At 43.4% G+C, this 27,179-nt stretch overlaps 1 protein-coding gene across 5 annotated transcripts in view; it reads left to right on the top strand.

Moving 5' to 3' along the window:
• HERC1 (HECT and RLD domain containing E3 ubiquitin protein ligase family member 1) overlaps positions 1 to 27,179 on the top strand; it is a 3,987,333-nt gene that overhangs the window by 3,074,017 nt on the left and 886,137 nt on the right. For all 5 annotated transcript variants that reach the window (XM_044077739.1, XM_044077741.1, XM_044077740.1 and 2 more), the window contains exon 59: positions 4,210 to 4,311. In XM_044077739.1, the coding sequence (XP_043933674.1) occupies positions 4,210 to 4,311 (102 nt within the window). The remainder of the gene's footprint in view (positions 1 to 4,209; positions 4,312 to 27,179) is intronic.

Genomic DNA, 27,179 nt, shown 5'->3' on the forward strand with positions numbered 1-27,179 from the left:
TCGCTATTCCATACACTTCTTAGTCACCTCTTCCCCCAAGACACCTCCCAGACATCCCACCCACGCAAAGGGAGGTGGCAGCTCTCGAAGTAGACCAGCTGCTAAAGAAGCGAGTCATCCAACCCGTCCCCCCAGATCAATCCGGATTGAGCATCTATTCCAGGTTCTTTTTGGTGCCAAAGAAAATGGGGGACTTAAGACCCATTCTGGATCTTTCCAACCTAAACCTGAGAGTTGCCTAGGAAAAATTCCAGATGGTCACTCTACACTTTATCCTACCCTACCTGCAGGAGATCGATTGGATGTGTTCGATAGATCTCCAGGATGCGTACTATCATATAAAGATGAACAGAAGCTCCAGGAGGTTTCTCCACTTCCGGATAGGGGCCAATCATTACCAGTTCCGTGCCCTTCCCTACGGTCTCGCCACAGCCCCCAGGGTCTTCACCAAGGTCATGGCAGTTGTAGCAGCTCTCTGAGGCTTCAGGGAATTCAGGTCTTTCTGTACCTAGACAATTGGCTCCTCACTGCCCCCACCAAGCATGTACTTTCACAAGCCAGATACTACTTCCTGACATTAGCAAATCATCTGGGGATTACGATCAGCACAGCCAAATCATCTCTGACCCCAGTCCGGACTCTAGAATTTATCGAGGCCCAGTTAGATACCACCCAGATGAGGGTTTATATCACCTTGGAGAGGGTGCAGAACTTACATCTTCATGTTTCCCAAGTCATCCACTCAAGTCTTTCTTTGGTGGAGAAGTGCTGCGGCCTCTAGGTTCCATGGCAGCCATCATTTCTCGTCTTCCGTGTGCACGTCTACATATGCAGGTACTACAGTGGAAGCTAGCTTCTCGGTGGTCGTTGCTAGACCTTCCCTTAGACCATCCGATACTATTTCCGCAGCTTGCAGGGAATCTCTTTGCTGGTAGGTCCTCTCCTCAGACCTAGTCGAGGGACGCCCATTTCTTGCAACTGCACCCCAGACCACAGTGACCATGGATGCATCCCAGTTAGGGTGGGGGGCATTGCTCGGGAAGGACAGTCTAAGGCATGTGGTCCCCGAATGAGACCAAACTGTATATCAGTGTTCTGGATATGAGGGCGGTCTTTTTGGCATTGCAGGCCCTTCTTGCCTTTCTTTTTCTGGGGACTGTTGCAATCCAGTCAGACAACATGTTGGTAGTCTGGTACATCAACAAACAAGGAGGAACCAGGTCTTATCCCCTTTGTTGCAAAGCCATCAGAGTGTGGGAATGGGTGATTTCTACTGGCCGGTTTCTGGTGGCAAAGCACATTCTGGGACAGTCCAACATACTAGCGGACAAACTTAGCAGGAGTATTCTGATGCCTTAGGAGTGGTCTCTGAATCCTTCTGTAGCAGAGCAGATCTTCCTTGTATGGGGTCGGCCTTGCTGCGATCTCTTTGCATCTCTTTCAAACATGAAGTGCAGCGAGTTCTTCGCTCTGAACCCCCCCTCACAGGGGGAAACCCCCAGAGATGCTAGTGTCCATGCTTGGCCTCCTGGTCTTCTTTATGCTTACCACCCTTTACCTCTGATAATGAAGTTTCTTCAGAAAGCTCGCAGGCTGGGGAGCAAGGTGATCCTCTTTGCCCCATTCTGGCCTTTCCAAGTCTGGTTCCCCCTTCTTTGGTCTCACCTTTAATTCCACCATGGATCTTAGATCTGGTTCCGGATTTCATATCGCACCCTTCGGGGATTCCTCACCCTGGCCTGGACAGTCTGAAGCTTACTGCCTGGCTGCTCCAGTTCCCTTGATTGTTAGGACTCATGGATTTATCTTCCCGGGTTAAGACTATTTTGGTGGCAGCTCAAAGTCATCTACCAGGAAATTGTATCATAGCAAACGGAAACGTTTTTCTATTTGGGCTTCTCAGCAGAACTTGGATCCTTTCATGGCATCAGTTCCGGCAGTATTGGAATTTTTGGCAAGTATTTTTCAGCAGGGTGCTAGCTCTTCTACGGTGAAAGTACAACTGGCTGCCATCTCTAATTTCCATGTTGGGGAGGACAAGGCATCTTTGGCGTCCTCCAGATTTTGCAAAACCACCTTGAAGGGCACCTTTCTCTTGAGACCTCCATTAAAAGATCCTACACCTCCTTGGGACCTTACCTTTGTTTTACAAGCTCTGGTTTCTTCCCCCTTTGAGCCCTCAGCATCGGTAGACTTGCAGTTTTTGTCCTGGAAGACTGCCTTCCTAGTGGCTATCACCTCGGCTAGGAGGGTATCGGAGCTTCAAGCCTTATCCATCAAACCTGTGTATATGATTTTCCATAAGGACAGGGTTTCTCTACGTACTAATCCATCTTTCCTACCTAAGTTTGCTTCAGAGACTAATATTAATCTGACAATTAACCCTCCCTGTTTTCTTTCCAAATTTTCAGAACAGGGGCGAATATAAATTGCATTTGTTGGATGTACATAGACAATTGAGATTCTACTTACACAGAACTAAGCCCTTCCGCAAATCTGACCAGTTATTTGTTTCCTTTTCTAGACCCTTTCTAAGTAAACCAATCTCAAGAGTGACTATTGCACAATGGATCTCTGTGTATCCTTAAGGTGTATGCAGACAAAGGCATTTCTCCTCCGGGTCAAGTTAAAGCACATTCCTCCAGGTCCATGGCTACCTGTGCAGATTTTTGGTCCAGGGTGTCTCTGGATGATATTTGTTCTGCGACTACTTGGTCCTCATCTCACACCTTTATTTCACATTACAAACTTGACATGGTATCTAGAGATAGAGCATCCTTTGGCTCTGCGTTGCTCAGGAATATCCTTCCATGAGGGCCACCCAGGTGTTTGGTAGCTGGGGACTCTGTCCCACAGGTTGATGACCAAATGAAGTCAACTACTTCAGATAAAGAATTTATGTACTCACTGTAACGTTCCATCTCAGTAGTTGTACTTCATTTGTCATCAACCGTCCCTCCCTCCTTCCCCCTGACCTTATCACTATTGTACTGCTCTGGTATACAGGAGAGGGTGCCTCTGAGGCTCTCTTGTTCATACATGGTCAGGTTAAGAAGAACCTTTAGTGAGATGGTCTTTTTGGATGGGGCTTATGTTTTATGAGTCAGCAAACTCGATCTGAGGGAAGGAAGGAGATAGAGGGGCATTATGGGTAAGGGGAGGAGCTTGGAGCTCGGATCAGATGCTAGTGAAGCGGCCATCTCAGATCTGATTCACATCCGACTACCCATAGGTTGATGACAAATGTAGTACAGTTACTCAGATGGAACATTATGGTGAGTACATAACTTCTTTTTTGTCTCTTTTTCAAAGGCCCAGTTGGGAAACCAGTGTCAAAGTCCAGTTTTTTCTGGCTTTATGATTGTATTTCATTTGTATATAGTTTGAAAGGGAAAGCTTTACCTTGCAAACTGAAGGGTCACTATACCAGAGCTATGGCTACATCTACAGCTTTCTTCTTGAGAGCTGCTATGGATAACATTTGTGCTACTGCTGCTTGGGTGGGTCCACACCTGTGGGTCTCACTACAAGTTGGATATTCAGTTAAGGGATAGAGCCTCCTTTGGTTCCACAGTATTGTGGAATGTGATCTCATAGGACTTCTCTGGCGTGTAATGTGGCTGTAAACTCTGCCCCGCAGATTGAACATGAATGGAAAAGACAATATCAGATACAAAAATTATGTACTTACCGTAACAGTAGATCCTTGTTTTCTGTTTCCCTCCTGTTCAACCATCCCTCCTACCTGCCCCTTCTTGTGTTGTGCTTCTCTCAATCCTTGGAAGACTGAGTCATGAAGGCTTCTTTTTCCTCTGTTTTTTAGGGGATCCTTGGTGTCATGATTTCAGAGTTAGCATTTGAAGTTGTTTGGAGTGGGGCAAACTCCATCTGAAGTAACTGTATAGAGCAGGGTGTTATGGGTAGGGGAGGCAGAGCATGGGGGCTGACATGTTTGGAAATGGCTGGTCTTGGATCCAAGTCAGATCCAAAAACTCACAGGCAACGCAAATCTATTGTTTTGGTAAATATGTAACTTTCATTTATATTTTACCAGAGAAAGAGAAAGTTAATCAACTACTGTATATGATGAAATATTGAATATATAAATATGGCGTTGGTTTCTAGAAATTTAAGGCAATTTCATTTATGTATAGAGACTCCATAGACATTGACATTAATTGTTTGAAATTTTCCACTTTTGTGTTTCAGGATGGTTCAGTGCTGCAGACTGTCGTAACAGGGTTTGGTGCTATACAGAACACCATCTGGATTCCAGAAGTTGGAGTGGCTGTCTGTTCAAACAGATCTAAGGTATCGACCAAGTATATTTACTTTAGCTGTTCAGTGTAAGGACTCAAGAAAGAAGTACATTATTTTGACCTAGTATCTGCTAGGCTCTGAACAGTCGTTCATGAATTGGCTTTGTTCTAGTAATGTTCATGTTGTTCGCAGTTCACAAGCATTTAAACCTGGGCAGCCGTAAAAAAATCAATCAGTTTGTCATCACTGAATAAAAACACCCTTTGGGGAGCCCTTTCTAGTTTTTCCCCAGTGATTTTCAGCCCTTTCTTGAGTTTGTTATCTTTGAATTCACTCTTCTTGAAATTTGATATTTTATCAAACTTCAAAGGCAGTGAAGATGATCTTTTCAAGTGATCCATGGCAGTGTATTATTTGCCTCTTTTTTAAATGCATTACTTATCACAGAAGGACAAAACAGCAAGCATGTCCTGTATCTGTGTTGTTAAACAAAGATATCAGGTAGGCTCCTGTTCTCTTTGACAGCACCTAAATGGGACCACTTTGGCTTATCACTGTTGTACATATGAAATTAAAATTTTGAAAAAAGTACCAGTTCTTTTATATTTCCTCTTTAAAGAAAAGGAATCATAATTGCTCTTTGGAGTATGGCTAGAGTGGTCTTTTTCTGCTAATTACACAAAACCCACTTTGTTTCATATGACACTGACAACTGCTAACACAAAGATCGTTGTTAGCCAGGTATTTGACGCATTCAGCAGCCAACTCCATTCCTTTTATATGTCCTTCTTAAACTCCTATATTCCCTTCAGGAGGAGGTTCTTGGCCTTTCGGCCATGATTATGTAGTGTTGGTGGTCTTTTCGAGTCTGTATATCTTTTGTATCTGTGGTGGGAGCTTACAGAGCAATAGCTAGCAATTTGGGCAGCCTGTGCTTGTCCTAGATCTGGTGCCCCCCACCCAACTTCAAGTAACCTCTAGTACTTGATGACCAAAAAAAAAAAAAAAACAGTCTTTTATGTTCATCATATTGACCACTACCTTAGCTATATGGATTATTTCCTCCCAAGGATATGACAGCCAGCCAGCTTCCACAGCTTCAGAGCATATTCCCACATACCCAGGATGTCAGTCAGTCAATCTGAAGAGGTCCAGGGGACCAAAAATGATTCAGAGAATTGAGTGTTTTGATCAGGTCAGGCACCTCTTTTATATTTACATGCTTGTGTCTGTCCTTGATATGCCACACACCTTGCACCTTTATCCCTCCTGAAACTGCTTCCCAAGCAAAGTCTGACATAACTGTAGTAACTGCTTTGGAACAGTGAGGGAGAAGGGGGATCCTGATTTAGGGATATTTACTGTCTCCACCAAGTGATTTCTGTTCTGACAAACCCTAGCACTGGGATTTATAAGACAAAGGATGTTGGTGCTGGGACCAAACAGACTTCAAATATCATTGTATCTTTCTTATGTGGAATCTTGCCAGGGGTATCATGAGAATCATAGATGCCATGAGACCCGAAATCTTGAGGTATTCCCTCACAGTGAACTGATAGTGTGATGCAGACACACAAAAAACTTAAGAAACACCTGAAGTCTGGTTGAATAGAGATGGGATGATAAATATCTTTTAAATCTAGTATTACTAAGAACTGTAATTAGGAATGCGTGGTGGTACGCTGTATAGTGGTTACAGTTTGAACTTGTCCACTTTCATAAACAAGTTTAGAAAAGAAGGATCTAGAACTGGTTTCCAAGTGTTTTCTTTCTTTAGCACTAAAACTTCCTTGAATGAAAACCTTTCCCAACCTGGGAAGACGGAACTGGTTCTGTCACTCCCTGGGACAGGACGGCATGTGGTGAAGGACAGGGGAAATAAGAATATGGTTTGCTGGATGAGGAATTATCCCCTGAAAAGTTATTATTTCCTCCCATTGCCATCTGTAACCTTGATCAATAATCTTCAGAACCGGGTTCATGAAACTATATGTTGCCAAAGAGAAAAGTGAAGAGTCAGACTTTCTAGGAGAAAAAAGGAACTTGGGGGGGGGGGGGGGCAGGGTCCTGTAAATAGTCTGACTTGTTGGACATTCCTTGATTTTGGGGGGATTCCTAAATTCTTTTAAGAAACTCCCTTGTCATTTCTTCTTAAACATCTGGTAACCTGCATTTTGTTGATACAGCTTTTTTTGCCAAATTTGTGTGAGGGGTTTGAGTATCCCTTAGAATATTTGGAAAAAAACTGCTGACAAATCATAGAGATAGCCTGTATCAACTTACTCCTAGCATCACACCAAAAGCTAGCTCTCTATCCAAAGGAGAATTTAAAATCTAATTTTTCACACCATCAAGGATGTTCTGAAAAAGCAGCCAGGCAAACCTCCTGAAAACAGTACCAGTGGCCATAGCCCTGGAATAAGTATCAACTGAGTAATGCACACACTATAAACATTGAGTTGTGACCTGGAAAATGGAAGGAACTAAATTATAAAGCGAATGTTCCTCACAAAAGAATCTGCAGATAAGACATCCCCCATATTTCTACAGTTAGAATAAACTTTAACATACGAAATTCAAAATTCTGAAAATCAGAGTTGCAGAAGCATACACTTTTTGCTTGTTAGAGAGAGAGTACGACTGGAATTAACTTAATGCTACTGGGTCAAGTTTGGGTAGAATATATAAAAACTTAAAAGACTGAGGAACTTCATACATTCTGTCTGCCTTTTTAGAGGCAGCAGGCTGACTGTTAGGATAGTTATAGGTAGTGATGTACATATCCTTCAGAGCTGACAACTGTGGGGAATGGGTGAAGGTTCTAGAAATTCCTTCTGTAATACCTCGTAGTGTTTTCTGATGACCTGGGAAATATCTGTGTTCTCCCACTTAAAACACTGGGCATATTCTGTGTAGTGTCAGAAAGAGAAACCCTCACAGGGAGAATCAGAAACTGAGCTCTCCTTTGAGTCTGAGTCATAAAACTGAGGAGGAACCCATGTATCCATCCCTTCATCTTCCTGTCCAGATTCAAAGTCTTAAATCTCTTCAGGAAAGTGTCCTCCTTTGTCTTACCAGACACCACTGTATAAGAAGGATTCGTAGCTTGAGTTAATCCCTAAAGCAAACCCAGAAAACTACTCCTCTCTAAGGAGATTTATGGAGGAGTAAATACATTTTTAGTTTTCTGTTTCTTTTTGACCAACAGAGTGTTGTTAATGTCAGTGGCAGCTCCCCCAGGGATGGGCATAGTATTCTGACTAAACAGGGAACCCTTCCCTTTTCCCCTGTCCCAGAACCAACAAAAGTGACTCTCCCTTGCCCCCTGAGAGGACTCCAACAGCCTCAGAGGATGTGGCTAACCTCCAGTCCATAGGGGGCTGTAGGTGCTACACCAGAGAGATTCAGAGTAAAAGATGAATAGTCTGAGGAGCAAGCTATGACTACTGCAAAGTCACCCACCTGCTGCTGAGGCAAATTGTTAGTGTGCTGTGGTGGCAAAGGCTGTTTGCTTAACATTCTCTGTGCTGGAAGGATGGACCATCTGTTGGACCTATCGTTTGTTCCATGGTCAAGCTGAAAATGGTGCCTTTTTTCCTGAGGAAAATAAGCAGCAAAAGCCGGTAAAAAAATTTTTAAGTCTTTAAAAGTCACTTTTTCATACAAAGACATTGTAAAAAGCACTTTCCAACACTTTGCCAGTCCCAAAAAGTAAAATAAACACAGTTTCTCCACAGAAAAAATGGTTTTCAATAACTTTTATACCAACAGAAACAAATGCATCCCCTGTTTAAAAGTACAGTAAGTATTGGGAGAAGTCATTTTAAACATAAACTCCTAGCTTAAAAATAAAACAAAAATGCTTTAATGTGGAAGGTTTTTCCCCGAGCAAAAGAACAGCACAAGTCAACTGACAGTCCTTGAAAGTTTACAGAGGAGTGCTGTCTTCAACATTAGGAATGCACTGAATGGCTTGCAGCCCAAGTATGTCTTTTTAGTCATCTCAGCTAGAGCTGATTGACTTGGCAGGGTATCACTCATATTGCTAAGGCTACTTGCAGCAGTGATCATTCAAGCATCTTTTAAAATGTAGATCCTATTGCATCAGTTCGTCCAATCCTATAGTTGTGTACTGAGCCACATCTTTGGTCTGATTTGGCCAGTGTTGTAGTGCCTTCGGCTGTCTCAAAATTTCCCATTATTCCTTATGTGCTTCCCTTTCAGATTTATTCTTCCACCATTGCAAGTGGATCCTGATTTTGTGCTGAAATCTAAGTGTTAGTCTTTTTTTTTTTTTTAGGAGGTTTTGATGTTTCTTTATATTAATAGATTTTCTAAATTTATCTACAATGGCTGTATTTTTGTAGACCTTTTTAACTCCACTTCTTTTGAAGTGTTACAGCTTCTTTACCCTAGCATTAGGCTGGTGTTTTCTTTCCCTCTCTGCAGTTGACATATAAAACACAAATTATTATAATAGGGTTAATATTTAAACTGTTGGTTTAGGAATCACTTACTACTCATTTTGCATTCATTACTGGGATTACTGTTATTGTCTGTATAAGCTAGTTGTTTTAGCTACTAGGGACAGAAGCCTCAAGAAATTTACTGGTTGTATGACTTCCAAGATGGCTGCACGCTAATCAACATGTTGATTAGAGTTCTTGCAGCATTTGTGAAAGCATAAATGTTGGAATACAGCCAGCAAAATCCATTTATATAAGTAAAATTCAACTACTGTTTAGTCACTACACTTTCTGAATGTCAACAACAAAAAAGTTTGGAAAAGTAAGAGAAGATCAGCTAGAAAAGGAGAAGGAAAAGCTGTAGTGTGGAAGAGTCTTGCAGCTGTTAAGCAAAAAGTAGACCAGGTTTCAGCTTCAGTACAGGATATGTCTTTCAGTTAAGTTGGACAAAAATGCATTTAGGGGTGTTTAAAGTAAGTGAGACACTGCAGAAATGGATAGAGCTTCTTCTATTTGGTCCATCCTTTTGTCATTTGACTGTAAGTGGCAATTCAGATCACCCAATAAATCTGCAAAATTGAAAGGTTGAAATGAACGAAAGACTGGATGAATATAAGGCTTCTCAAGAAGAACTGTTTCAAACAATAATAGAGCTAGAAGACAGAGCACAGATATTGTCTGTGGTACCAGAGAAACTGGAAGCAGATTGAATTAATTTTATGAAAGGAAAAAATAAGAATCTGGATTGGTATTCCACCGCAGGATTTGTTAATAGAAAGGTTACATCATGTCTGCAGTCCTAATTTAACCAAGAGAAAGAGGCTAAGACCTATAGTAATAAAGTCAGCATAAAAAGCTGTTCCTGACATAAGAGGGTTATAGTATAATCAATCTGGAACACCAGGGTGTTTGTAGATAATGATTATTCAGTGTAAACCAGGCAGAATGGAAGTGAGTTTATCCCTGCAATTAGTGGGTGTTTAGAAGCAGGTATGAGATTCAAATTGCTGTATTCAGCTGTCTTCAGAATATTTTTTTTTCAGAAGCAGTAAATGATTTCTTGGATGCAGAATAGGCAGAGGAGGAAGTAAAGCATTTTTTCCAGGAAAAACGAACCAGGATGTTGAAAAATTTTCAGCTTCTTATTTCTGTTGATGGCACAGCCCATAGACAGAACATGCCAGTAAAACATTTTCCAGTCTTCCAAAGGAAAATGATTGAGTAACAGAAAAAAAAGGCAAATTAGTTTTGTAAGAAAAACAAGGAGTACCTTAGATTTGAACCAGAGAGTAGTGATGGGTTTTAGAGATAATGAAGAGGGAGGCTCATCAAGAATCGAAAGAAGAAATTAAAACTGGCAGACTGTAAAGGGACATTTCTGTAAAATGCAGTTTGGACAAAAGAACTGTGTTTCTACGAGAAGTGAAAGGAAGAAAGGAAGAAAAGACTAGCATTTTGTGGATTTTTTAAACTTGTGGAGTGTGAAGTATAATTTCCAATTTGTCATTAATGTTTAGAATGATAATGAAGGAAATGAATTAGAAACTGTAAGTAAAATGCTTCCCCTACTTTCTATAAATATGTGTATAAATTTTAACTATTATTTTCTTCTGTTAATAATATGTGTAACACATTTCTTGAAGTCCACTGCATGTTACATTGTAAAGTGGGTTATGTATGGAAAATTACATTGAACCAGCCATATCAGTGATTATTAATGCCAGTGATGTTTAAGTAGGAATGTACTTTTTTAATCTGCTGACAGACCTCTGCAAATGGCAGATGCTGTCTGCAGCCATGGGTGATAAATCAGAAAATGACTGATCCATGAACAGTGGGGTGTTTGTTATGTGGAAGCACCTAAAAATTAGTACTTGAAGAAGGGGTGACAAGTATCTCAGTGAAAATAAATAAAGTATATAACACCGAAGAGAATGGAAGTAGTTGCATTCCTAATAGTAACAACCACCTCAGTATTAATCATAGCAATGCAAAATCTTTTCATTTTATGATCGCCTAGGTACTTTTTCTTAAAGCTGTATGAAATCAGCTAATTTTAAGTATGAAAGTTGTTGGGAATAAAAAATAAGACAGAAACAGTTAGCAATTAGTGTAAGTAGGATCACAGGCTCTAACAAGTGCCTTAGCATGGCTAATCTTAATTTTAGGTTAGGTAGTACTGGTGGGTGCAGCTGTCAATTTGAGACAGTTGTTACTAGTAGGAGGGTTAAACTTCATTATTTGAAGATGTGCATTGCTTTTTGTCTTTGTTTTAAGTTAATAGGTTCTGGGGTAGTTGTTTTACATTTTTTATTAAAATAAAAAGTTTTATAAAATGTGACATAGGTGAAAATGCAGATGACAAGAAACAACCATATACAGGATCAACCTGCCAAACTTTAGTGGGTGCATGTAACACAAAATCTGAAAGTAGACATTTAAAAATAACTATCCTGTATAATAGGTGGAAATAATATCTTCCTGTCATAATGTCTACACTATCTGTATTATTTTGGAAGATGAATGATGTCATAGGTGTAGACAAAAAGGTAAGACTATTGTATTATATTAAGAAATGCAGAGTGCAAACAGCTATACTACAGGAGACACATTTGGAAAAAAGAGTGTGAATTTAATAAAGAAAGGATTTTGGAATGGATATTCAGCAGAATTTCAAGGACATTGGAAAAGGGGAGTACTTTATACTAATTGCTTGAGGGGCTCCAGTAGTAACAGAAGAGGAAAAAGGGATAATGGTAGATTTATGGTTATAAGGAGATTCTGGCTTGGGAGGAGGACTGTGCTGACATGTACTTATATTTCACCTAAAACTGGTATTACAGAGCTTAAGAAAATTTTGAGAGAAATAATTAGCTTTCAGCAGGGGATGTTGCTTATAGGTGGGAACTGAAACTTAATTTGCAACAGTGAGGATGCATCTGGGGGACCTAGAAAGGAGAATATAACAAAAGAGGGTAGATGTTTGAAGAAATTTATGAAAATATTTAGTATGGAATATGTGAATTCAGTAGTAGGAAATTAAAGAGAATTTACATTTTTATTCCGCAAGGTACAATAACTGAAGCTGCGGTGGTGCAGCGGTTAGCGTTGTCGCCTCACAGCAAGAGGTTTTCCTGTTCGATTCTCGGTTGGAGCGCCTTCTCTGTGGAGTCTGCATGTCCTCCCCGCGATCGAGTGACGTTAAAGACATGCAGGTTGGTGCAAGCGTTAATGTGCATGCCTTTGTTGAAGGTTGGGCATCGGGCTGGCAACTTGGCACCGTAAAAATCTACTGCCAGTCATAAACGGACCGGAGTTCCGCTGTGGCGACCCCTAACCAGGAAAAGCTGAAAGTCTTCATTCCCCAAGGTACAATAACTGGGTTAGACTATACAGAAATTATATTTCACAGGAACATTTGCTTTTAATTGAAAGCTTTGAGAGGCATGCATTAACTACTTCAGATCATTTACCAATAACCGTTAAGATAAAAATGCAGGGTAATGAAGTAAAAATGAGAGACTGGCACTTCCCCACCTACCTGGTGAAAAGGAATATAAGGGATGGGTACTGGAAATTATTCAAGTTATTAGGGAAGGTAGAAATTTTTTCAGACGTTATAGTTAGTGAGTGGGATAAAATGAAAGTGGAATTTAAAAATATGGTAGAAATAAAAGAAAAAGTGATATGGTTAAGAAGTAACAAGTATTATTTAGAGGCTAAAGTATTGCAGAATAAGGGGAATGTCACAGAACAAGAAAAGGCACAACTGAAAAGCACTAAAGAAAGAATAACAGAGTATCTGGATAATATGGATGAGTTTAGAAGAAATTGCTTTTAACTGTTTTTAATAATAACTGCAGAGTAGATTTTATGAAAATGTGTATAAAGCAGAGAAATGTGGATGTCAGGGAGGAGCACAAACGGAAATAGTCATGGAAGACTAAAGTATGCCAAGGTTAGAGGTAGACGAGGGTCAACAATTAACAGTTAAGGTAAGAGGAGATGAGAGAAAAGCAATGATACTGGAGAAACGTCTCTAGGAATAGATGATATTCCTGTGGATGCTTGGACATTAGGAGGAAAAAAGTGATAACGATCTGAAAGGTTTTAACAGTATTTGAAAAGAAGAGGAAGCAGCAACATCCTGTAAGAAAGCCATAATGGCTGTAACACCTAAAGACAGTAACTACTTATCAGACCCAGCTTCATATAGGCCCATTTCAGTTTTAAACCCTGATTATGAAGTGCTTGTGTGTAATGGCTAAAAGAATGGCAAATGTGTTGCTACAGTTGGCATACATGGATCAGTATGGTTTTGTGGAGGGGATGCTGACATTTGACAACATTAACAGAACAATAGTTGGCAGATTTTTAAAAATGCCCTCTAGAGTACCCTATCAGAAATATGGATGAACAAGTGGCTGTAAGTAAGGAATATATTTTTTTGAGCTGGGATATAGCATCTGAATTGCCTAGACATAGTAAGGCCTTATTGAGGTTAATTCTGTTGGCTGCCAAAGTAGCAATTACTAGAAAATGGAAATTACTGCCTACACCAACTGTTATTAATTTGAAGTATTAAATATTGTAAAGGAGCTAAAAGAAATGGAAGAGGGGTGTTTAGCAAAGGGAAGGAGCAGATTACATAGCTGTAAATGGAAATTATGGAAAGAATAATAATGCATACCTAATAATGTTCAGGAAGAGGAGAAGTGAGATTTAAAGGAAGGGTGGAAATCATAATTTTTTGTAATGTTGGACTGATGAAAGTAACAAAGAAAATATATGTGATGGATATTGTAACTAAATGGAAAATGTTACAATAGTTTATTTTCTTTTCTGTTAATGTATGTTTGCCTATGTCTAAAGTGGTAATTTAATAAATGTGTTAAACATAGAACAAGGATTATCCAGAGAAAAACAAAGTAAAAGAGGACCACTGATGTTGGTGAGTCTTGATGCACAGTAAACTGGGATTTTATTAGTAGGGCAGTGGAGGCATTTGCATTCCCTAATAATGTTAGGAGGATATATGAGTAATCAGATGCATAAATTAAAGTGGGAAGGTTCCTGTTTGATAAGTTGTATCTGAGCAGGGGAACCATACAGAGATGTCCTTTTTCCCCTTTTTTATTTGCATTATATTTAGATCCAAAGAAAATAAGGGACTCAGAAAATCAGGATATAATTGGGATGGTAATCAGTAAAACTTGGCTTTATTTGCAGACAATGTTTTGTACATGACAAAACCAGAAAAAGAACGTCTTAGTGTTGTGGAACATTTTGAGACAATTTCAAGTCTTTTCTGGGTATAAAATTAATGAAGATAAAAAGAAAGGCTACTGCTGTGAACTGTGTACCCACACATACATTGTTTCAGCATTACCCATATATATGGGGACATGATAAAATGAAGTACTTAGGAGTATGGATTAAAAAGGAATCTGAAGTAGGCAGACTTCATTTGTCTGCAACCTGTGGGTATCGGATCCGACCTCGGATCCGAGCCGGCATTTCAAAAGCTTAGGCTCCGAGCTCCTCCCTCTACCCATAACCCCTTGCCAATCCCTGACTGACCTCAGATTTCGTTTGCCGCTTTCAAGTTGCGACGGATTCCTTGAGCTCCTAGTGCAGATAAGTTTTCTGACAGGAAAATTTTAAAAAACTTTAACTTTTTTAATTTAATTAGTTAGAAGTGTTTGTGTTAGGCTTTCCTCTCTCTATCTTTTTAATTTTTTTTCTCGGGTTTTGCGTAGTTTGTGTGTGTGTGTGTTTTTAGGCCTGTTAGGGCTTAACATGTCTGAAGCCCATAAGGCAGTATTCTCTAAATGTACCAAGTGTGGCCATAAGCTGTCCCCAGCGGATGGCCACACTCGGTGCGTTAAATGCTTGGGGGTTGAACACCTGTCATCTGGTTGTACCCTTTGTGCAGGGTTCAACCCCCGAGCTTTGAGGGAGCGGAGGTTGAAGCTGGTTCTGGCGGGACTTCTCCCTCCAGATACCGCTTCGGTTTCTGCCCCTTCTCCACAGCAAACAGTTGCTGTGGGCTCTCCTCCACCGGCTGGGACTCAACCTCCCTCAAAAATGCCGGAGGAGAGAGAGTCTTCTAGGGAGCGAGAAAAGAAGGAGAGGCACAGGGAGAGGCACCACAAATGGAGAGCTGAAACTTCTAGTTCGGCTCCTCCATCCAAGCGGGCCTCTCCTGTGCCTTCTAGCTTCCCTCCTCCTCGGCTCCACTCCCCTCGGTTCTCTTCTGGGCCCGAGGAGGAGGAGGCTAGCCCTTCAACGAGGTCCCCAAGGCGGCTCTCTAGATCCGCTTCGGTGGCCTCGACCAGATCCACCTTCTCCATGAGTGAAGCAGACATGGACCGGATGATGAGGAAATTCATCCAGGCCCAAATGCAAATGGGAGTGCTCCTAGCCCCCCCCCATCCGGGAGGGCTTGACCCTTTTTCCCCTTTGGCTCCTTCTCCGACCCACACCATGGGTTCGGAGCTGTCGGCGCCGGGCAGAGTTGGATCCGGGTGGGTCGGATCCGATAGGTCGGCGCACCTCGGATCCGTCCCATCCCTTGAGTGCTTGGTGCCGGACCCGACCTCCCGGAGCCGAGGACCGAGCCTCGGATCCGAGGGAGCTGGTGTGTCTTCGGCTCCGTCTAGGTCGGAGCACACCGGTCTCTCGGATCCGACGGTCTCGGCTCCGGCTCCGATCCCTTGGTCGGATCCGAGTGGGGGTCGGCTCTCGGGGTTTAGAGAAGCTGGCTCCCCCTCGGCCTTCGACGTAGTGGAAAGGGCACTGTTGAGGACTTCCGGACCCCCGGTCACTGCCACGGCTCCATCCCACGCTCCCTTGCAGTTGGGCCAGGCCCCCCCCAGCCGGTCCCAGGGACAGCCCGCCTCGATGTCCCAAGTAGTTCCCTTGGAACATCCAGCTGCGGAAGAGTACTCCTCGGACAGCCCCCCCGAAGAAGTACCTCGGAAGCGTAAGTGCAAAAGGAGGCACATGGACTCCCCCGAGTCCGTTACCGAAGACACAGACTTGGATGAAGGGGAAGGCTCCCCAAGATCACCCCCTGAGGACGTCTCATTTGGAGACATTATGGAAATGTTGAGGATCGGGGGGGTGGTCTGCCCCAAGGCCTCCTCAGACGAGTCTGTGTTCTTGGAGGCATTCGAGGCGGGCCCATCTACCTCTTGGGTGTCCCCTCCTGCCGATCCTCTGGTGGACCTTATATCCATCAGAGCGTGGAAGGATCCGGACACCGTTGAGCCTGTACCCAAGCATCCTGACCGTATCCTTTCCCCTCCGGCGGACCGCACTCACTGGAGCAAAGGCCCCCCAGTAGATGCCATGATGATGGCTGCAGCCACTAAGAGGGAATTGGCCCAGGAGAGTCCCTCTATGCATCCTCCGGGCAAGGAGTCCCGCTCGATGGATCGCATTGGGAAGCGAGTTTTCAGTTCAGCAACCTTCTCTTTGAGAGCGCTGAACTACATGGCACACGTCATCAGGATGCAGCGGGATCTGATTAAAGAATACGCTGCATCTCCCCAGAGTCCATGTCGGGTGAGGATAAGCAGGTATACTCCACCCGAATGGCCACTCTTAGAGCAGTTTCTAATACATCTATGCGGCTGCTTTCTCACGCTACCGAGGGAGCCGCTAGAGCCAGCGGAGCAGGCCTAGTCATGAGGCGGCAGGCCTGGCTCCGCCACTGTGATTTCGCAGAGCCCTTCAAGGCGACTTTCGCGAATGCCCCCTTCGATGGTTCTGCCTTGTTTGGCAAAACTGTTCGCGAAACATTAGTCCAGAGCGAGGAGGACGGGAAGACGCTGTCTGCCGTCGGAGTCCGCTTCTCAGCTCCCCAGAGGTCCTTCTCGAAGAACCAAAAGGGACAGAAGAAGATGTGGTTCCGGAAGTCGCAGCAGTCCCAACCTGCTCCGGATAACCAGTCCTTCCGTGGCAGAGGAGGACGGGAGGTCGCCGTCCTAGAGGCAGGGGGGCTCCTAGCAACTTTGGGTCCAGAGAACCTTTCTCTGATAGACCCACGCAGCAGCCCTGAAGGGTTGCCCGACTGTCCGTCTCTGGAGGCAGTCGGGCGTTCGAGGCACCTAACTTCTTGGGAGTCCATCACAACAGACCGTTGGGTGCTTTGCGTGATATCCAGAGGTTATACAATTCCCCTTTTCAAAGTTCCCAGATCTCGCAGCCTCCCAGATGTTCCACCTGACCAAAGGGAGGCAGCAGCTATCAAAATCGGACAGCTGCTAGAAAAAGAGCTATCCAGTCGTCCCCAGATCAAACCGGGTCAGGGTTTTACTCCAGGTTCTTTTAGTGCCAAAGAAAACGGGGACTTAAGACCGATCTTAGATCTTTCCCTGCTGAACCTGTCAGTAACCAAGCAAAAGTTCCGGATGGTCACCCTTCAATCTATACTCCCCCTCTTGAGGGAGAACGACTGGATGTGCTCCATCGACCTCAAGGACGCGTACTACCACATTCGCATGGACAGACGGTCCAGGAGGTTTCTTCGCTTCCGGCTGGGAGCCAGTCATTATCAGTTCAGGGTCCTTCCCTTTGGTCTCACCTCAGCCCCCAGGGTGTTCACCAAGGTTCTAGCTGTTGTAGCGGCCCACCTGAGGCTCCAGGGATTACAGGTCTTTCCGTACCTGGACGACTGGCTCCTAACGGCATCATCAAGGCATCTCCTGTGCTCAGCCAGGGACTACTTCCTGCGTATAGCCCCAAGGCTGGGCATCACTGTCAACTGGGAGAAATCTTTACTGCACCCCACACAAGTTATAGATTTCATAGGAGGAAGACTAAACACCAGGTCAATGCGAGCCTTCCTCACCCCAGACAGAATTTCCAACCTGAAGTGTCATGTCGCAGCGGTCCTGCAACCATTTCCGACAGCAGCTTCGGTCCTGAGGGCCCTAGGTTCGATGGCGGCAGCTATCCCGCTTCTTATTCATGCGCGCCTATGCATGAGGGTTCTTCAATGGACCCTTCAAGTTCAGTGGTCCCCTCTCTGTTCCTCTCTCAACTCTCCGATAGCGGTCAGCAAAGCATGCAAGGATTCCCTTCTTTGGTGGCTTCAATCTCCGGAGCCTCTGACAGAGAGACCTTTTTGTGCAGCATTTCCCCGAGCCACAGTGACCACGGACGCTTCTTGCCTCGGGTGGGGGGGGCATTCTGTGGGGAAGATTGTCCAAGGCACGTGGAACTCCACAGAGACTTCGTTGCATATAAACGTCCTGGAAATGAGGGCGGTGCTTCTAGCGTTGCAAGCACTTCACCACGTTCTTCCTTCAGGGATTATTGCGATCCAGACAGACAACATGTCGGTAGTCTGGTACATCAACAAACAAGGAGGAACCAGGTCCTATCCCCTTTGTCGAGAGGCCATGAGAGTCTGGGAATGGGCAATTTCCACCAAACGCTTTCTTGTAGCAACGCACATTCCGGGAAAATCCAACATCCTTGTGGACAAACTCAGTCGCACCATTCTTTCCCCTCACGAGTGGTCTCTCAATCCTCAGGCAGTGAAGAAGATTTTTGCCGTTTGGGGGCAACCCTGTTGCGATCTTTTTGCCTCTCACTCAAACGCCAAATGCGACAATTTCTTCGCTCTGCTTCCCCCACCAGGGGAATTCCCGAGAGACGCGCTGGTGCATGCTTGGCCTCCTGGTCTCCTTTATGCCTACCCTCCACTACCTCTAATGCAGAGGCTTCTGCAGAAAGCCAACAGTTTGGGGAGCAGAATGATTCTCATTGCCCCGTTCTGGCCTCGTCAACCCTGGTTCCCCTTTGTATGGTCTCACAAAGTGAATCCACCCTGGATTCTGGATCCGATTCGGATCTCATCTCCCATCCTCTGGGAATTTCGGTCCCCAATCTACGCACCCTGAAATTGACAGCTTGGCTGCTCCAGTTCCATCCTTGATTAGGACTCCCGGTATCTCGTCACCGGTCAAGGCCATTCTAGTGGCAGCTCATAAACCTTCCACTAGGCAGGTTTATCGGAGTAAATGGAAGAGATTCTCTATTTGGGCGGTCCAGAAAAGTTTGGATCCTTTTTCAGCACCTATGTCGGCAGTGCTGGATTTTTTAACAGACCTCTTTCATCAAGGGGCAAGTTCTTCCACGATTAAGGTACAATTGGCAGCCATCTCTCATTATCACATTGGCCATGAGACAGCTCCCCTCATGATGGCGAAATTGTGCAAAACCTTTCTTAAAGGGATTTTTTTGTTGAGGCCTCCAGTCAAAGACATTGTACCACCTTGGGACCTATCTTTAGTTCTGCAAGCCCTTACTGCTCCTCCCTTCGAGCCTGCAGCGTCTACAGACCTGAAGTACCTTTCCTGGAAGACTGCCTTCTTAGTAGCTATCACTTCAGCCAGAAGAGTGTCTGAACTTCAGGCTTTATGCGTCAAGCCTTACCTTTCCTTCTTTCCAGATAGGGTGTGCCTCAGGACCAATCCATCTTTTCTTCCAAAGGTCGCTTCAGAATCTAATATCAACCAATCAATCAACTTACCTGTGTTTTTTCCCAAGTATTCAAACAAAGGAGAATACAAACTGCATTCCTTGGATGTTCATAGACAATTACGATTTTATATTCACAGAACAGCTGGTCACAGGCAATCGGATCAGCTGTTCGTCTCCTTTGCTAAATTTGCTTTGGGTAAAGCAGTTTCTAAAGTCACACTATCGAGGTGGATTGCTAATTGTATTCTGCAGGCTTATGACACTTCAGGTAGACCTGCTCCTCAGAGGGTTACGGCTCATTCTACTAGGGCAGTCTCCACGTCAGCCGCCTTTAAGTCCCGTGTGTCATTGGATGATATCTGCGCGGCAGTCACTTGGGCCTCACCTCATACCTTTATTTCTCATTATAAGGTGGATGTTGTTTCCAGAGGAAGAGCATCCTTTGGCTCAGCGGTGCTCAAACATCCTTCCATGACGGCCGCCCAAGATTCAGGTAGCTGGGGACTCTGTCCCACAGGTTGCAGACAAATGAAGTCTGCCTACTTCAGATTTAGAAGTTATGTACTCACCATAACGTTCCATCTGAGTAGGTGACTTCATTTGGATGCAACCGCCCCTCCATCCCCCTGACCTTTATACAGCGAGTATTTTTTTGCTTTGTTCAGTTACTGTTGTCAGTATTATATAGGCAAACTCAATCTGAGGTCAGTCAGGGATTGGCAAGGGGTTATGGGTAGAGGGAGGAGCTAGGAGCTCGGAGCCTAAGCTTTTGAAATGCCGGCTCGGATCCGAGGTCGGATCCGATACCCACAGGTTGCATCCAAATGAAGTCACCTACTCAGATGGAACGTTATGGTGAGTACATAACTTCTAATTCTGTTACAGCAGCTAAGGATATGTGGGAAGAGACTAAACAAAATATAGTACAACATTGAAAAACTGGAAGCTCTTGTTTATGGATACGGCTAGCAAGATAAAAGCAGCAAAAATGTTTTTACTCTCTTTACTTTTATATACAGGTCACGCATATCATTATCAACCAGAGGTGAAGTTTTGGTCAGCAATTAGTAAAGAGTTAAAGGATTTTATTTGGGAGTGGAAGAGGGTAAGGGTCAAGTGGGATACGTTGATCCTTCCAATAGAACAAGATGGTTTAAGATTACCTGATTTGAAGGGATGTTTTAGAGCTGCACAGGTAAAGCTTATATATGTATAACCCAAGCAGAAAGCTATAATTCAGAGTGGAAAGTGATTAGGAAGAAGTCCGGGAGGGGGTGGGGAGGGATTTCAAGAAATAAGGAGAGAGTGGGATTTTGGATGCAAATCCTTAAAGAGAATTACGCCCATACAGACTATTGTATTCATAAAGTTGCAGAAAGCATTCTAAGAACTAAACCAACACAAGAATGGAGGAAAGGACATTTTACCAGTAGGAATGACTGTTATTAGGGGAACAGAGAATAGATATGAGGAGCTGGAATTTACTGCAGAAAAGTAGCAGAGGAACCAAGGTACAGGGGAGCAAATAACTTGAGAGGTAAAGGTAATAGAATGGGAAGAGGACAAAGAAGACATTTGGACTGCAGGCTAGAGACTGCCTTCCCTGTCAGGGATTGATACCGGAGTAAAGGCAAAGAGAAAGGAATAGGAAATTGTAAGTGAAAGACCTGCTATAGTAGAGATTTTAGTTGAATCTAGAACAGAAGCTGCTGTTAAAAAGATAATTTGTAAGGCACATAAAATTGTTTGTTTGTGTCTTTTGGCTTTTCCCGGTTAGGGGTCGCCACAACGGAACTCCGGTCCGCTAATGATTGGCAGTAGATTTTTATGTGCCGAGTTGCAAGCCCTGAAGCACAACCTTCAGCGAAGGTGCGCCCATTCACGCATGTCTCCACACAGAAGACGCTCTAGCTGAGAATCAAACAGGAGAATGTCTTACTGTGAGGCGACAACGCTAAGGCACATAAAATATTGCACAATAATTATAAGAATCAGAGGGAATTAGAAAAGATTGGGAAGAGAGATTAGATGCACAGTTCAAAGAGAAACAGTGGAAGGACGTATGTATGGCTCCCAAATTTGCAACAGAGTGTAGAAGATTTAGGATTTTTGCTTGGAAGTGTTTGCACATTTATACCCCAAGCAGGCTCCAAAGAATTTTTCAAGTCGATAGCAAATGTTGCAGGTCTGATGGGGAAGAAAGAGGTAACTGGGAACATATGTTTTGGGAGTGCAATGAGAAGGCACACTTTAAAATACCCTAGAGTGTAGTCCGTCAGAAAAAAATGTGAGAGCAAATATAGGTATAAGGATAACTAAGGAAATTATTTATTTATTTTTGAGCTGGTGTGCAGGATCTGATTTGCCTAGACATAGTAAAGCCTTGTTAAGTTTAATTCTGGTATCTGCCAAAAAAGCAATTACTAAAAGATGGAAATCTGGGTCGAAGCCAACTGTATTTGAAGTACTGAATATTGCAAGAGAGAGAGAAAAGAACTGGAAGTGGTATGTTTAGAAAATGAAAGAAACGTCCTTAGTGATGTACAGAGGACAACTTGGAGCCAGCAATAATGTATAAAACTTTATTAACCAGAGTTAAGCGCTTTCATTCCCAAAATTCACTGGAAGTTCATCAGAACTAAAATATTGGGTTAAAACAAACATTTAAATATCCCTTCTAAAAGTCACATGATAGACAAAATAACTAATAGAAGGGATATTTAAATGTTTGTTTTAACACAATGTTTTAGTTCTGATACAGTTCCAGTGAATTTTAGAAACAAAAGCACCTAACTATGGTTAATAAAGCTTTATACATTATTGCTGGCTCCAAGTTGTCCTCTGTACATCATTAATGAAGTTTCTTTCATTTATTCGTTTGTGGATTCATATTTCTCAGTTTGTGATATTTAGAAAATGGCTGGCGCAAATTACAAAGAAAAAATTAAAGTTATGTGTATAATACATGCAGAATAATGTTTTGGAGTAGGAGGGAGGTTTAGGGGAAGGCGGGAATTGACCAATTTATGTTATGTTGGATTGATGATTATACGGGTTTCTGTCAGAAGAACGAATACACATTATGTCGAATGCATCTTTGTTGAACTGTAAATGTCAAAAACGCAAAATGACAAAGCGTCTTTTAAGCGAATTCTTTCCCTAGGAAAGAAGTTGCTCGTCCGCTTCCGTCACTTTGAAGTTTTCGGCATTGTAGTGCGATATTGGAGTTGGTATATTTAAGTATGGTGGGTGTGGGGGGCAAAGCCCCCCACTTAAACTAGTGTTTAGTGTGTTTTTTTTGGGAACAGCAAATTTTTTCCCTGGGACAAAATGTGCTGTTCGCTCTTTTTTTGTTTTCGTTCTTTTGTGGTCGATATAGCAGCATTCGATCTTTTGTTCGTTCGCTGTTATAACATAGACCTGATTATACGAAGGAACACATTGGCTATGTAATGTGTGTAATTGGGAACATATTAATATTTATTTTATTTTATTTTATTTATTTAACATTTGGTAACTGGGAAATTCTGACTTTGAACGAATACAATTTTCAGCGGATGCTTGGGGGGTAACATGGGAGGAAACCACAACACCCGGAGGAAACCCACACGAACACAGGGAGGACATGCAGACTCCACACAGAAGGCACCCCAGCTGAGAATCGAACTGGAGAACCTCTTGCTCTGAGGCGACAACACTTCCACTGCACCACCTCGCCTTTTCTTTTATGTTAATGTTTGTTTATGTCTTATGTGACAATTCAGTAAAGATGTTAAAAAATTGAGAATATGAAAGATTTTCACCTCTGGGAAGGAGGTTGCTATGGAAGTAGAAAAGGTTCCCCTAATTGCAGTCATCCCTACTGGTAAAATGTTCTTTCCTCCATTCTTGTGTTGGTTTAGTTCTTAGAATGGAACACGGACTGTAACTTGCATTGTCAGCATGATTAAACCTAACTTTAAAAGTGGTGAAGCCTGTGAATAAAGTCTTTCTGTGCACCTGTCCTTATATGGAGGAGTAACTTTCCTTTTTGTAAAATGTATATACGTGTGTGTGTGTGTGTGTGTGTGTGTGTGTGTGTGTGTGTGTGTGTATAAAGGGGTTGGGGGGTTAAAAATTAGTGTGTAGATTTTTTTTTTTTTTTTTTTTTTTTAATTTTTGGTCTGACGCCTTTCTCTACTGGAGAGAGGTACCTCGTAATTGTTGACCACACATACTAGAGATGTTCTTCGTTCCACATTGCTGCAGTCCTTACTATTGGGTAGTCCGCTGTCCAGTCGGCCCGAATACCAGAGTATATGGCTGACGTCAGTCAGGGCGCATTAGACTGACGTCAGTACGTCAGGGTACTAATGCGCATGACCGACGTCATATCCTCAGTCTTTTTTTGCCGCATGGTCCGATGCAGAAGCAGTTTTGCGAGTGCAGGTTGGCGTTCTGAAATATTTCCGAAACCGGAGTTTCAGACCGAATCAGAGTTGGCTAAGTACCCGTTGGGAACATTTTGGTTTTTCTTGCCTCAGTATTTTACCGGATGTCAGAAAAAGTGAATAACTGTATTTCTTGTGGGAAACAGATACCTCATAGGGATTACCATACCTTGTGTATACCTTGTTTAGGGCCTGAGCACGACGTTGTTGGATGCCGCTCTTGTGCTAGGTTTAACAAACGCACTATTAAGAGGAGGTTAGACTGTGCCAGGTTAGTGTTTGGGAAGCGTTGCAATTATAAAATGCCGTCGGATGCTCCGACGCCTGCTTCGTCCAAGAAGCGCAAGGACAAAACAGCGAAGCCTAGGGTTGATGAACCGGCAGTCCCGGACGTCGGTTCTTTAGAAGGCTCAGTGGAGCCAGAGGTATTGCCAGGAGTTTCTTTGGAGTCTCAGGCAGAGACTTTACTGTTACAGGATGTGCCTTCTCAGGAGGTAGGCCAGGCTGAGGGGGCTTCTCCGGTAACTGTTCTTCCCTCTCTTCCCAAGGTAGTTAGAGCCTCTCCTTCTGTTGCCAAAACTTCTTTCAGAGGTAGGCCAAGTTTAGCTTCAGTGGGGGCTTCTCCTAGCACTTCAGGTTCTGTGCCTAAGAAACATATGCTTAAAATGGCAGAAGATTTGATTACTATGATTAGAGGTTCTATGGCCCCTCCTGATAAGAGGCCTAGGGTGGAACCTGAGTTTGAGTGTTTGGAACAGTATTCAGAGGCTTCAGAGTCTTCTGCGGAAGATTTGCAGGAGTTTCCACCTTATTCTGATTCTGATGTGGATGATTCCACTCCTACAGCTTCTCCTCCTGAGGATTTCTCATTTTCAGAGACTCTGCATTCCCTGAGAGAACACTTTAAATGGGAAGGCCAAGATTACTCTGATTCCAGGAAAAGGCTTAGGGAATTCTTCTTTTTACCCCAACATAGGCCCTTAGCTATACCTCCTGTGTTGAATGTGGTGGAAGATGTTTTTGCAGAGGCTTCCCTGAACCCTGACTCTTTGCCTCCTGCTCCTGTTAAACCTGATAGGTACTATAGGGTGCCCGAAGCTCATAAGTATTTGTTTAAGAGTCCTAGGGCGGATCCAGAAACTGTTTCTCAGGGGCCTAAAGGTGTTAAGGCCTCTGTGGTTAAAAATCCTGTTCCCACTGATAAAGAGGCAAGGGCTTTGGATAGGTGGGGAAAGAAAGTGTATACTTCTTCCACTCTAGCCATGAGAGCGTTGAATTGTCAGTTTCACATGCTAAAATATCAAAATTATCTCCTTTCACAATTGAAATCTAAGGTGGATGCTTTAGCGGAAGGTATTGAGTGTAAAGAGTTGCTGGATTTAGTTCATGTGTCTGAACAAGTAGGTAAGCATTCTTTGCAATGTGGTTTTGATGCTGTACAGGCCTCTTCGAGGGTGGCTGCTACTAGTTCTGTTCTTCGCAGGCATGCCTGGTTGAGGGATCAGAATTTAGCTGAGCATGTTAAGACAAGGATTTTGGATGCTCCTTTACAGTCTGATGTGTTGTTTGGTTCGCCTGTGGAAGCAGTTTTAAAGAAAATGGAGGACAAAGCTAAGTCTATGCAAACTGTTAAAGATTTTTTGCAGGTGCAGCCACCGAAGTTTAGTAGAAATTGGCCTGCTAAGGGGTGGACATATCCTGCTTATGACTCCCAGTCTAGGGGTAGGTCTAGACGTGGTAGGGGCAGAGCTCAAGGTTCTTTTAGGCCTAGAGCAGGGAGTTCACCTGCTCAGACTTCTGGTGAGGGCAGGGGTCAGTCCTTTCGTAAACAGACCCAATGACCTGCCTTTTCAGCTGCCAGAAGATTCTCGTCTGGCAGCTCCTTTGGGAGGAAGACTGTCTCTTTTCAAAGAAAATTGGGATTTAATTACTCAAGACAGATGGGTGTTGGATATCATTCACCACGGTTACAGGTTTTATTTCCATACATTGCCCTCTTTCAAAGGCATGCCAGACGTTCCTCCTCCCCAAAGAAAAGAGGCACACAAGCAAATTTCTCAGTTACACCAGATGGGGGCCATTCAGCCAGTCCCTGTATCAGAAAGGGGCCTAGGGTTTTATTCTCGCCTGTTCCTAGTACCAAAGAAGGGGAACACGTGGAGACCAATTTTGGATTTATCTCTCCTCAACACTTATCTGGACATTCCAAAGTTCAAGATGTTGGCGTTACAACAGCTTTTACCTCTGCTGGGCAAAGATCACTGGATGGTAACTTTAGATCTCAAGGAGGCTTATCTTCATGTGCCTATAAGGCTAAGTTGCAGGAAGTATCTGCGGTTTCGAGCTGGAAATTCTCATTATCAGTTCTCTGCATTGCCCTTTGGCTTATCTACTGCGCCCAGAGTATTCACAAAGGTTCTGGCTCCAGTGATAGCTTACTTCAGGCTACAAGGAATTCAAATCTATCCTTACTTGGACGACTGCCTGATTCTGGCTCAAGAAAAGGAAGACCTTCTACAGCATCTGGAATATGTTATAGCAGTGCTAAGATGCCTAGGGTATTCTGTGAACGAAATAAAGTCCAGTCTAGTACCCTCTCAAGACGTGTGCTTTCTGGGTGTGAGACTGAATACAGCAGCCCAGATGGCCTTTTTAACCCCGGACAAACAAAAGAGTCTATCACATTACTTCCATCAACTATCTCATCAGTCCGTGCTGACTGCAAGGACAGTCCTTCAAGCATTAGGGTTCATGGCATCTTGTATTCTGGTGCTTCCCAATGCCAAACTGCATATGAGGAAGCTACAATGGTATCTCACAAATGTATGGACACAGCACTGCCAGGATTTGGACACTGTCATTCAAATAATACCTTGCCTTCAAAAAGAATTTTTGTGGTGGGCTCAGGAATGTCACCTAAACAAGGGACTCTCTGTGACCCGGCCAGAGGCGAGTCAGATTTTAACGACAGATGCCTCGGACATTGCTTGGGGAGCTCATCTAAATGGAAAGTGGATACAAGACAAGTGGCCTGCCAGACTACAGCATCTACATATCAACATGAAGGAGATGTTAGCAGTCCAGTTTGCATTAATGGCTTTCAAGGAGTTACTTCTTCCAGGGCAGGTGTTGATTCTAACAGACAACACAACTGTCATGTGGTACATCAACAAACAAGGGGAACACATTCTTACCCATTGTGCAGGCAAGCAATGATTTTATGGGAGACTGCGCTCAGCTTGCAACTAACTCTTCAGGCAAGGTTTCTGCCGGGAGCACAGAACTCCTTAGCAGATGTGTTAAGCAGACAAATCATGGATCCCCACGAGTGGAAACTGGATCTTCATGTTTTTCAAAGGTTGACAGTGTCCTGGGGAACTCCAGACATAGATCTGTTCGCTTCTCCACTAAACCACCAGCTGCCAAAGTTTTGCACAAAGAGGTTACATCACACAGCTTGGAAAGTGGATGCTCTCTCTTTCAGTTGGGTAAATCTTCATGTGTATGCGTTTCCACCTCTTCCTCT

Source organism: Protopterus annectens, chromosome 7.part0, assembly GCF_019279795.1.
Source record: "Protopterus annectens isolate FY-2018-M chromosome 7.part0, PAN1.0, whole genome shotgun sequence".
Taxonomy (NCBI): domain Eukaryota; kingdom Metazoa; phylum Chordata; order Ceratodontiformes; family Protopteridae; genus Protopterus; species Protopterus annectens.